Here is a 12,993-nt window from a genome sequence, read left to right on the forward strand (position 1 = left end):
GTTTAAACTGTTATTAACTAATTTATTTTGGTTGCTAAATATTTTCGCACAAATATATATTAATTCATCCTTCCTATCATTGGTAAAAATGATAAATATTATACTCTAATTAAGAATTATTAGATTCAAGTCCTATAAATAATTTTTTATTGAGTTAATTTTACAGTCCATTGTTTATATTGTTCACAAAAATTAACGAAAGATAGAAAGATTTAAACCTACAACCTCTTGTGTGAGTACGAGGAGACTATGTGATTTGAACTATAATTTATTGACGTAATTTACATCGTTTAATAACGATAAAAAATAGAAAAGTCTAGGAGACCAGCAACTTTTGTGTTTTATGGCCAGCACTTAACCATCAAAACAAAAGTGAGTGATCTCCCACCATTAGATGTAATCTCACACCATTAAAAACACTAATTGATGACTAATTGATGGTTACAAAATACCAAAATTGCTGGCCCCTAGCGTTATAATATTGAAAATTAAAATTGATTTGATATGTCATTATAATATTTTATGGTTAGATTATATATCAGAGTAATATAAATGCTTTGGTTGAAAGTGGGGTATTTGAGTTGTTCAAATATGTACTTGCATTATTAGTAGGCAGTAGCTTGTAAAATTTTCCTTCTGAGACTGGATTTTCCTCTTTGTGATGTCTGCATGCACCTGGTACAAAATTTGTGCTTAATTCAGTTTTGATTGTGAGGGCTATGCAGCCAAAAAGGAAATATCACTTTCCGTTTTCTTTACGTGTTTGTCTGTTTGATAAGTAATATTGATTGAATTTTAGAAAGCCTAATAATAGGGTCCTTATTCTGGACAGATTCATTTCTTGTCATCAAATGCTATACAGGGCAGATTCATTTTGATCTAAATTTAATAGTCTAAAATTTAAGATTTACTATTTATGATTTTGAAATTATGTTTTAACGTTTGGGATTTAGTGTTTAAGATTTAGGATTTTAAAATTATGATTTAGGTTTTAAATTTGACGAGTCTTTTTTCAGCCTAAAATAAAATTCAACATGTATGGTAATTTATTAGCATGTTACATTTTCATAATCCCTAATTCCCTTCTATCACTATATTATGATTAGAGTTTAATTTAATTTAAAACATGATGGAAACTCAGATAGAGTTGGCTTTATGTGAAGTTGGTACTTGTGAGCCGTTAGATGATTTGATTGATTTGACTAAATTTTCATCTAACAGTTCTCAAATATCAACTTCACGTGAAGCCGACTTCACCTGAGTTTTCACCTTAAAACATTCGTACCAAAGATTTGAAACTAGTAAAATTAAATATAACTTAATTAATTAATAAATTATAATTTAAATGACATAAAATTTTTTAGGGCCCCGCTACACATACATGCAAATAACGCATACAATCCTTACAAGTTGGCCCAACCCAGGTTTAATCCACGCGCACTCCCTCCCTTTAAATGGAGCGTCAATTCCACGCGCGTCCCTCAAACGATTACACTTCGAAAAAACCGCTCGTTATGGCTCACTCTTCCTCTTCTCCTTCAAAGATAACACAAATCCTCAAGTTTCGAGCAACATTCCAAACCGAAGAGACATTTGAACTCGTCGCGAATAATAGCAGAAACCATCAACAAAATATTATTCAAGGTACGTTATTGTTTTACTCATCTTGTACATTTTCCACATTTCTGTTTCTAATTTCGAAATCGAAGAACTAGGTTTTACTGTTCTTCTATGTTCTTCTAGGTTTTATTGATCTTCTTGTTCTAAATCTCATATCACTGTTTTTACTATTCTTCTTATTCTAGATTTTACTCTTCTTGTAAGTTCCTCTAGGTTTTACTGTTCTTCAAAGTGGTTCTAGGTTTTACTGTTCTTCTTGTTCTAGTTCTTCTCGTAACTGATTTTTCGCTGTATATTGCTTAATTTATTGGGTGTATATGGAGTAATTTGTATGGGTGTATATGGTTGATTGTTGGGTGTATATGGCGTAATGTGTTGGGTGTATACGGCGTAATTTGTTGGGTTTATATTCCTGAACCCATATCATGTAATATAATCAACTGTTGCAACTGTTTTAATATTGCTTGTCCTTGGGTGTATATTGCTTGACATTGTAATATTGCTAGAGCTTGTATATTTATCCATGTTTCAGTGAATTGAACATAATTTTGAACTGATCTAATTAAATACTTATGAAATCGGTTTGGGTGTATGTACCTCATCTAAGTTTTTACCGTTCATAGCTTTTACTGTTCTTCTTGTTCTAGTTCTTCTTCTAACTGATTTTTGTGTGTATATTGAGTAATTTGTTAGGTGTATATGAAGTAATGTGTTGGGTGTATATGGTTGATTGTTGGGTGTATATGGCATAATTTGTTGGGTGTATATTTCTGAACTCATATAATTTAATATAGTCAACTGTTGCAAATGTTCTAATACTGCTTGTCCTTGGGTGTATATTGCTTGACATTGTAATATTGCTTGAGCTTGTATATTTATCGTTGTTTGAGTCAATTGAACATCATTTTGAACTGATCTCATTAAATACTTATAAAATCGGTTTGCGTGTATGTGGTTGATCTATGGGTGTATCTGACTGATATCTATGGGTGTATTTTTCATTGCAGTAAAAATGGAAGGCAAAAACCAAGCTGAAAAAAATGTAAGAACAAATATATGTTTTCGATCAAATCAGTTTTTCATAATAGAAATATATCTAACTCTAATTTTGCTTTGTTTACAGCAAATCAAGGACCTAAAGTGTGCAACCCATCTGTTGAGTGAGAAATTCAGAAATATGAGCGAGGAGAAGTGATGCAATAAGACTGTCCAGGCCATCCTCATTGTTATTGAGTCCATTTTGTCAGATAGATTCTAATGATATTGTCACTGATTAATGTAACTGTTATATACTCTTGTAAGAAATTGAACATATGGTGTAAATATATTTGATCCAATTATAAGTAAATTTTTTTTTTCAGGTACTATAATATGAAGGAAAACATCAAACCAAATATACACCCATAACCTGGCATTTTACACCCAAAGAATGTTGATTATACACTCAAAACCCTAAGAACCTAAATCCTAAACCCTAAACCCTAAACCCCTAAATCATAAACCCTAAACCCTAAAAATGAAACCCTAAACCCTAAAACCTAAAACCATAAAACCCTAAACCTTAAACCCTAAAACCCTAAAACGCTAAACCCTAAACCCTAAAACATAAACCCTAAACCCTAAACCACCCAACCTACTATACCCAAATCATTGAATTTTAGGATTTAGGGTAATTATATTATTGTTTGACAAATTGAATAAGCGAGCTGTTCCGGGTAATAAACTTGTTAAAAAATGAATGCATGCTCTCGCTCCTTTGTGTGCTTCTCATCCCTGCCCAGAAGTGGTGATCCAGATAGATTGGAACCCATATATGACAGTCTGCATAGAGATCTGCATAATACACCCAAACACAGACTATAAATACACCCGATAAAAATTAAATTTACACCTCTGCTGCAGATTTTAACCCAACACTACCTGAAAGTCACTTGTTGTCCACAAGACCAAAATTTAGCAGAAAATCATTCCAATTCCTATCAAATGAGTCTTTGATATGAGAGTTTCATTTTCCCTCTCTGCTACATGTAATCAATTGATTCTTAATCTCGTTTTCCTTCCTATTTGTGCTCCGAACTCTTGTAGAAAAACCTGCAGCCTTGGCGTAGTTCCTGTAAAATTTTTCAGCATCTTCAAGGGTGGTAAAGGTAATTCTAACCTTCGGAACAAACTGGTCATCAACAACAGAGAGATGCTGCAGAATACACCATGTCAAAAACTATAAATACACCCAATTATTGCTAATATAATACACCCGAACGGCACCAACTCAACTAAAATGACAATAAAAGCCATAAGCTGTAAATACACAGGCTGCAGAATACACCATGACAAAAACTAAAAACACACCCAATCATGTCTGATATAATACACCCGAACGACAACAACTCAACTAAAATAACAAAAAAAAGCCATAAACTGTAAATACACCCACACTCCCGAAAAAATACACCCAAAAAAGTTTTGATCTACACCCGAGCATCTGCTATAAATTCCAGATAATCAATCAAAACTAATACATTACATTCAATCCACAGATTTATGTTCACGGGGAAGTTTCACAGTCAATGTTCACGAATTATTCAGCTACACAATGCTATACAAATTACCGCAACAAAATTCAGAGTAATCGTATGTAAATCAAATCTAAGGAACTTCGTTAGATTCAAATTCATAATCCACTTCGCCCTGATTCAGCTGACAATCTGAGGTTGAATCATCCATTATCTTTAAAACGAGTTCAAACTTTGATTTTAGAAACCAGAAAATCGAAAAGAAAACGAAGCTGGAGTTACAGAAAGAAGAACTAACGTCAATGACGAAGAACAAACCAATGAGAAAGGAGAGGAAAAGAACGATCGAAAAATCAGGAGAAGACGCGCAAGAAGAAGAACGATGAAAGAACGATGAAATTTGGAAAGAAGGAAAACAAAGAAGGAAACAAATCTTTTAAATTTGGTAGTTATACAAACACGGAATCTTTATATAGCGTGTGGAAGTGACGTACAAATTGCAGCGCATTTTAATAGATTAGGCGTTAATGAACTTGTAATAGTTATAAGCCCTAATCGCTTGTATACTGAACTTTAAGACATTTAAATAGTATAATCTTTTCGTACTCGTATAAGAATTTGCAAGTTCGGGTGTGTATCTTTGATAAAAAAAATTGTGGCTTCCAATCTTATTCCAAAAAAAAATATGACGCAAGTGAAACCCTAATCTTTGGGCGACTCCTCAACACCACCATCATCCTCGTTCATGCTCTGCGCTGCCATGCCGGAGGTTGCTCGCCGCTGACGTTCCTCGGTCGCCTCCCCGTCGTTTCACCGATTTCCTCACCTCTGTTCATCGTCTCTGTTCCAGTGTTCCTCTGTTCTGGTTTCTTCTTCTCTTCGGTTGCTTCTTCTGGCTTCTGCTTCTGCTACTGATTCTTCTTCTGGCTTCTGCTTCTGCTGGTTCAACTGGCTTCTGCTGCTTCTTCTTCGTCTGGGCATCTGGCTTCTGATTTTTCTTCTGTTTAAATTCTGGAAGTTTACTCTTCTGTCAAATATGAATAGCTAGGAACTAATAGTTTGTTAGAGATTAGTGTTATTTGCTTCTGTTTCGCTTGCAATTTAGGTTCACTTCTCCATCTTCATTAAACACAATGAAATAAGTGGCTTGCATGTGACTGGTTGCAGTTCTTGATTTATGTTTGTTCCTTTTTGGATCTTGGACATGCGTTTCAAATGCCTAAAAACTTGTAATATGTGCCTGTGTAAAAGGATTTGCTGCATCTTTATAGGCTATTCCCTTGAAGCTGCTTGCTTTCCTTTGATAAACTGTTGTAATAAATTTGGAGCTTAGTCAGAATTTAGAATTGTGAATATTTGAAGAAAACTCTCAAGTCTTATTATTACATTTTTCTCTATGTCTTGGACAATACAATCAACATAGACCCCTTTATTAAATCATTCACATTTAACATGTTACTCTTTTCTCTGAATTTATTTGTTTATTCATTCTTGTGTTTGCATTGCTCTATGCATTTATGTATGTATGTATGTATGCATATCCAAATGTTCCTGATTATTTATTTTTTGTCATCATCCTTTTGGTAAGTTAGTTGGAGGGAGGAGGACTCACCATATGGAACTCTTTACCCAACAGGAGGTTCAAAGATAAGAAGAATTCGTTGATCGTCGCTTGAAACCTGATCTTCAACGCGCTATCGATGAGCGGTATTTGTCTTATATTTGTTGATTTTGTTTGTTTTCTGGTTCAAATAGATGTGTATGTATACCTTATTGAATAATAATGTTGGTTTTCTGCAATTAGGGTAAGCTCTAGTAGGATATATATGATGCCATTGGATTTATTATGAGTTTGAAATCAAAAGAGTTACATAGTTTCATTCTTGTTGACATGGCATTGTTTAGGTATTGTGCTACTATATGATTTAGGATTAAGTCTGTAATTTCCTTGAAATGGATTGTTAGATGCGCCGATGCGGTTTACATGTGCATCCATAAGTTTGAGTGTTTCTTGTCTGTTGCATGTGTTTCCACAGTTTTTCTTACCTATTTCCTTTGTTCTCCTTTTTGCAGGGACAAGGTCTTTGAACAACAGAAAATTTTGTATCCTTTTTCAGTTTTATGTATTCTGGTGACGACCATATATTTTTATCATCCATGTCTTGTAAAATCCATGGTTACATCAAATCCCCCTATCAAGTGGATCATGTCATGCCAATAAGCTGATTTCGGGATTAGTTTGCAATTTGCATCCCAAGACTGCCTCTTTAAACTATCTTGTTCATTATTATTACATACTACATAATTCTAGGAATTTCAAAAGAGAAAAAGAATATTTATGTATCTAATTATTTATATATATTCATGTGAAACTTGTTATATTACATACCATCTATGAATTCAATGTTGCTCTCTATGAAGTTCCTTGTGTTATAAAGGGATTCACTTGAATTTTTGTTCTCAGTGCTGATTTGCGAAGAAACATTGAAAACCTAGAGAAGAATAGTGTTACCAGTCTAAGAACTCTGGTCAATCTTGGATCCGAGGTGTACTTGCAAGCAGAAGTGTAAGTCGTGATCATATCATATTTTCACTTTATTTCACTGCTGTTTTTCTTTTCTCAGAGTTGGTGACCAATTGCATTTTTCGATTCTTTAAATTACATATTTTCTTTATTTCTTTTGACTTTGTTCTTGGCATACATCTGTTTTATCATCAATCCTTATTATGAAGCATATGCTATGTGTTATAAAGATATATGTATCTACATTTGAGTCATTACTCATCACCATATTTTCATCAAAGATATATGCTACATGCTTCAACTTTCATATCTGTTTTATCTATATCTTTCGTGAACCTACAACCTTGCAAACTAAGAGCATTTCTAAGTTGGTTTTATTTTAATTTCATTTTGGATTCCACAAAATGTCACATTAGCATTTGTCCGACTTGAGACTAAATATGAGAATTTTTCACTCGAATGTTTGGTTTTAATTAATCTAAAACTTTATATGAAGTGGCAAAATTAATTGTTTCTCCAGCAAAGTGAAACCGTCTCTCTAAAGTGAGACCGGTTTCATTTCATCAATTATCTTCAATGTAAAGTGAAATTTCGAACCATTTCACTTCATGTACACGTCAGATTTGAAACTCTAAAAGGAACTGCATTGGAGTTGCTCTAAGAGACCTCTCCCCACATAGTCCACTCCTTTATCTTTTCACTTTTTCACCAATAAATATAGATCTTCATGTTCTCTCTGTAATCTGGTGAAATTCCCATTTTTAATCTATGTTAAATGTTGATGAAACTTTGCAGGCCCAATACGCAACATATTTTTGTGGATGTAGGGTTGGGATTCCATGTTGAATTTACTTGGTCTGCAGGTTTGAACTACATACAGAAAAGGGAAGAAACAATAGCTAAGTAAGATATTTTCACTTAACATATTTTGTATAGCTAAAACATCAAGATCAATCTGCCTTATTATGCCTTTCCGGATTTGCTTTTGAAATTTTTAAGCAACAATATATGCCTTACTTAAATGGAGTGGTTTAAAGGACAATGGATTGGAACAAAATCTTTAGTAAAATTGTAGCCCAAGATCCTCATATTTTCTGTGCTGAACATCGTCTGCATCAATGACCACCAGAACTACTTGATTTTCCTTAGACATTGACATTAGTACTATGGCTTGGAGGTGTTGTAGATGATCATACTCAAGATTTAAGTGCAGTTCTTATTTCAAGTATGCTGAGGGAATTTACTTATGACAAGTTTTGTGTGCCTTTTCTTTCTATCTTGCATGATTTTTGTACGTGGTTAGACTGAAAGGTCGCAGCTGATAATTGATGAGTGTATAGAATTACTCTGGCTTGTAAGTTGGAATACTTGGTCACTTACCAAGTCCTCATTAAAAGAGTGATTAAAAAGGACATGGCTTATTTATTTCAGGCAAATAGATGAGTACAATCAGTCAATCGCATCAATTAAAGTGCAGATCAAGCTGGTATGTTTTGTTGAAGGTTTCCCTGTTTATTATTATTATTATTATTATTATTATTGGAGTTATGAGAACTTTTTCTTCCACTATTTCCACGTAGGTTCTCGAATCTTTACTACAACTTCCAGCTGAGAAATCATTACCCGAGCGGAATTTTTGATGCTTACTGAGTATAATTCCAGATCATTCATCTTTAGTCTCTTTTGAACAATTGTAAATTCCGGATCATTCATGTTTAGTCTCTTGCGAACAATTGTAAAGGAACAATGCAAGGCAATGATGTGATCATGTGAAACAGGACAAAGATTTTATTTACCCCAAATATTGTCATTCTAATTGCATATATTATAGTGATTAAACACATTGATTAAGAACCCAAAGGGGCAAGTCTCTTCATCTGTGATTCTCTTTAGTTGAAATGCCGATCTTAGTATCTCCCAACATTCTGCAGAATGATGCCGAAGTTCTTATACTTCTAAAATACATTTAGATAAAGGAACTTCGTTTAGTGGTGTGAAAGGCCTACCTAAAGAGAGACAAAAGTATACCTTTCTAACCATACGAAACATTTTTTGATCCTCCAAAATGTGGGATCAAGAAAGGCCAAATTCAGGAAGTCTTCCTTGCTATTCTCTTTTACCTTAAATCAGAAGCCAAATGCCCAGCCGAAGGTGCATGGCCACGTAAGGACGCCTTTAGATCCATGTAGGATTGTATTAATCTTGCCATAGCTCATGTAAACCTTTGTCGCATCCTAAGATACAACACAATGGTATTTTTTGATTCATGTAGTCCACTCCATCTAATGAGAAGAGGCTTTAAGTAAGTATATGTTTTTGGAAGTTTTATGGTATGTCAATTAGTTAGTATGAATCACCCTAGATTTTAGGCTCGGTTTAAGGGAAGTTTCTGAATTTTATCCACCATTATAAAATGTGTATCATGATATATGTGATTTTCATTGTTAGATTCAACATCTCCTTCATTCTTCTTAAAAATATCATATTTTATTTCCATATTATATTTTTTTTTTTTGCCTAAATTGAAATGTTGCATTAGCTATTAGGAATGTCCGCGCCAGAAGTAGCTGCTTTAGCCATACAATCTGCAACACTATTTGCATTCCTCTGAATTAAAAGAATAGAGACTCTCCAATTCCAACTCATAACCTCCTGTATATGCTTTGCCAAATCCCATTCTAGAATATCCTTATCAAGCATTCTTTGGTTTACCAAGAAAAGAACTTTTAAACAGTCTGTTTCACAAATAATCTCACGAAATCCACTATCCCAAGCAAGAAGTAAACCTCTCCAAATTGCATACAATTCAGCAAAAAGAACACTGCACACTTCGACTTTTCCAGTGCAACCTTTCAACCAACATCCATCAGAATTGCGAATGATACAACCAAAACCAGCATAGTCAAAAGGAACAAAACAACTAGCATCACAATTCAATTTAATAGAATGAAATGGAGGTGGAACCCAATGCAAACAAAGCGAAGGAGGAGACAAAGATTGATGCATAGCAAAAATAGTGTGGAGCTTCTTTACTGAACTACGAATCAAACTCACCACTTTACTAGCACTCCAAGAGTCATCTATATTAAATAAGTCATCATTTCTACTTCTCCAAATCTACCAGATGGTCGAAAAGAAAAGAAAAACATCTCCACTCCTTGCACTTCTGTAGAGCCAATCACGTAAATCTGAATTATTTGAATACAGGCCTAAAAGGTTCCAGACCTCCTTGGCACTAGGGCACTCCCGAAGACAATGAAGAATGAATTCAGAACCATTCTGACACCGATGACAGGTGCTAGATAAAGCTAAGCCACGACCCAAACGAAACTCTGCCGTAGGAAGAACATTATGAAAATTGAGCCAAATCAAGAACTTGTACTTCTCAGGAATATGCAGTCGCCATACCGACAACCAATTATCACTAGATTGAGACCCGCGCAATGCGCGGAGAGGTAGATTACTTATATTATAAATAAATTTTAATAAATGTTATATTAAAAATATTTTAGAGAACATATTATAAATAGATTTTGAATTTATTTTTTTTAAAAAAGACAGATTATTTATATTAGAGTTATATAAAACTGCATTTTCATTTTTTTTTCGATTTGCATTAATTGCTACACTGTCTTTTTTTGCGTTTTTTTTTGTTTGTAAATAATTAAAAAAATGAATGAATGAGAATGAAAAACATATAAAAATGTTAAATTAAATTTAAGAAAATTTTGACAATTAGTATGAGAGATTAAGAAATAAAGAGTAGTAAAAGTCTTAATATGTATAAGTTGTAGAATTTGAATATTTGTAACTGAAATTTTTTATAATAATTATTATTATGACACTTTTAATGTATGTTTATTGCATTTAATTAGTACTTGATGTTTCAATTGAATAATAATAGATAAGAGCTTTTTGTTTTAATTTTTTTAAAACATTTTACTAAATAGTGATTGGTTGATTTTCATCTTTTGCCAAGTCATTAGAATTGCTGATGTGGCATCATTAGCAAAGAAAAAATGGCTTAAACTCATTGTGGAGAAAGTTAGTATCAGCTTTTATATATTATAAAAATGTTAAATTAAATTTAAAAAATTTTTGACAATTAGTATGAGAGATTAAGAAATGAAGAGTAGTAGGAGTCTTAATATGTATAAGTTGTAGAATTTGAATATTTATAACTGAAATTTTTTATAATAATAATTATTATGATACTTTTAATGTATGTTTATTTCATTTAATTAGTACTTGAATAATAATAGATAAGAGTTTTTTGTTTTAATTTTTTTAAAACATTTTACTAAATAGTGATCGGTTGATTTTCATCTTTTGCCAAGTCGTCATTAGAATTGTTGATGTTGCATCATTAGCAAAGAAAATATGGCTTAAACTCATTGTGGAAAAAATTAGTATCAGCTTTTATAAATAGATAGATAGATAGATTTGAGTGGTGGATTCTAAAATTTTGTCAAGTAAGCGATGGTGCTGATATGGCGTTAGTAGAAGAAGAGAAATAATTTAGAAGTAATGTGGGTAAACCTAATTTTGGTTGTGACTGTTGGAGAGAACCGTTTAAAAAGGAGGAATACATAAACCTGTGCTACTTGCAATGAGTTCACAATTAAAATGTTATTATTTATAACAAATAAATAGGGCTATTAAAAATGATATTGAACAACAGAATGAAAAGAGTAAACGGCAAAGTTAAAAATCTTTAGGAAGATACCTGGGACGAATTTCCTACGTTGGCAGCGCCGAATGGTAACGTTAGTTTGAGACCCAGAATCGAGCTCTGATAGGAAAACCGCAACAGAAGGAATGGAGTTTGCCCTGGTTTCTGCAATTTATGCAATGCAGCTCCGCTGGAGATGGACATCGTGATGGACAATTTGTTTTGAGGAAAAAACAATGACTCATGGGACCGGAAGAGTATGGAGGAAATAGGATCTTGGTACAGAGAGGTGCCAAGAGGGGTTTTCAGAGTTTTTTTTGGGTAAATGTTAATTTGTGTTTTTGTTGTTTTAGAAATAAGGATTGATTTGAAAAAAGTTAAGTTGTTGGTTTTTATTGTGTTTTTTAGTTGTTTTTTGTGTTTTTTTTATTTGAAAATAAAAGTTGATTTGGCAAGATTTGAGTGGTGGATTCTAAAATTTTGTCAAGTAAGCAATAGTGTTGACATGACGTTAGTAGAAGAAGAGAAATAACTTAGAAGTAATGTGGTACCTACTTTTATATATTAAAAATAGATGCTCATTCTAGTCAAACTTTCTTTTGGCTAGCCAACTGTACCCATTCCTAATTGAGTAGAGTCTAGAAAATACCGCATCTTACGACCAATCCGAACTCTTTCCAGCATTCAAATTCAGATTATAAGTATTCAAATGCTGTTTGACATCTTCTGAAATGTTAGAGAATAGAAAATATTTTTATATAAACAAATTTAATATTTATATATCACTAAACATATTTAGTATTTATATATCTTTAAATAGATTTGATTTTTATATAAATAAAAGTGTTACTAGTTTTTCATATGAATAAAAGATTCTTGGTTCAACATTCATTTTTAATGTATTTTTTTTTAATAGTAGATTGGATTAACAATTTTATTTGACTGGATTGAATCAGATTAAGTACTTATGAATAGGGTTGTTTATGCCGTTCTTGATTCTTCTGATTAAACTCATATCTTACCATATCCCGTTTATTGCTAGTGGAACAGTTAATAGTTTAAGTGCATGTTTGGGCGCCATTATTTTGTTAAAAAAAGATCTTTTTTCAATAAAAAAAGATATTTTTTTTTTATTTTTTAACGTGTTTGGCAAATTTCTAGTAGTAAAAATAAAAACACTAGTAAAATAAAAAAAAGATCTTTTTTGAGAAGCTGTAATTTACATTTTTTTTAAAAGATCTTTTTTTCTTAAAAAAAAGATGTTTTTCATGTAATAAATAAACAAAAAAGTACTTTTATATTGTTATACCCAAACATAATTGATTGATAAAAAGACCTTTTTACATGAGATATCCAAACATAAAATTACTTTTACTTCTCTATAAGATCTTTTAAAAAAAGATAACTCGAAAAAAGATCTTTTTTTAGAAGCTCACCCAAATAAGCCCTAAGACCATTATATGATGACCTAACTCTTCAACGAGGCCAAAGGGCAATTTTCTTTCTAAACTCTCATATGTATATGTGCAATTATATTTTTAAAAATTCTGTTAGCAGAAAAAAAAGTGCATTTTTTAAGTGATGCTGCTTATGGGATCCACATCCTTTAGTAAATCTATCATAATAACATGAATTCAAATAATATGTATTATTTATTATTAATA

General features: G+C 32.3%; 1 protein-coding gene and 1 pseudogene across 1 annotated transcript; one reads left to right on the top strand and one right to left on the bottom strand.

Annotated features, from left to right (window-relative positions):
• LOC107622049 lies at nucleotides 4,745-8,517 on the top strand (annotated as a pseudogene).
• LOC107621280 lies at nucleotides 9,193-11,533 on the bottom strand. Its single transcript, XM_016323314.1, has 3 exons — nucleotides 11,463-11,533; nucleotides 9,883-10,120; nucleotides 9,193-9,774 (listed from the first exon to the last, which is right to left on the bottom strand). The coding sequence occupies exons 1-3, from the start codon at nucleotides 11,531-11,533 to the stop codon at nucleotides 9,193-9,195; spliced, it is 891 nt and encodes a 296-aa protein (XP_016178800.1).

Source organism: Arachis ipaensis, chromosome B10 (genome assembly GCF_000816755.2).
Source record: "Arachis ipaensis cultivar K30076 chromosome B10, Araip1.1, whole genome shotgun sequence".
NCBI classification, from domain to species: domain Eukaryota; kingdom Viridiplantae; phylum Streptophyta; class Magnoliopsida; order Fabales; family Fabaceae; genus Arachis; species Arachis ipaensis.

Coding starts and splice junctions, on each gene's coding strand:
- LOC107621280 (XM_016323314.1), bottom strand. CDS start 11,533: ATGTCCATCTCCAGCGGAGCTGCATTGCATAAATTGCAGAAACCAGGG. Junction 10,121..11,462: donor ACTCCATTCCTTCTGTTGCG/GTTTTCCTATCA, acceptor TTATAATATAAG/TAATCTACCTCTCCGCGCAT. Junction 9,775..9,882: donor AGTGCCCTAGTGCCAAGGAG/GTCTGGAACCTT, acceptor ACCATCTGGTAG/ATTTGGAGAAGTAGAAATGA.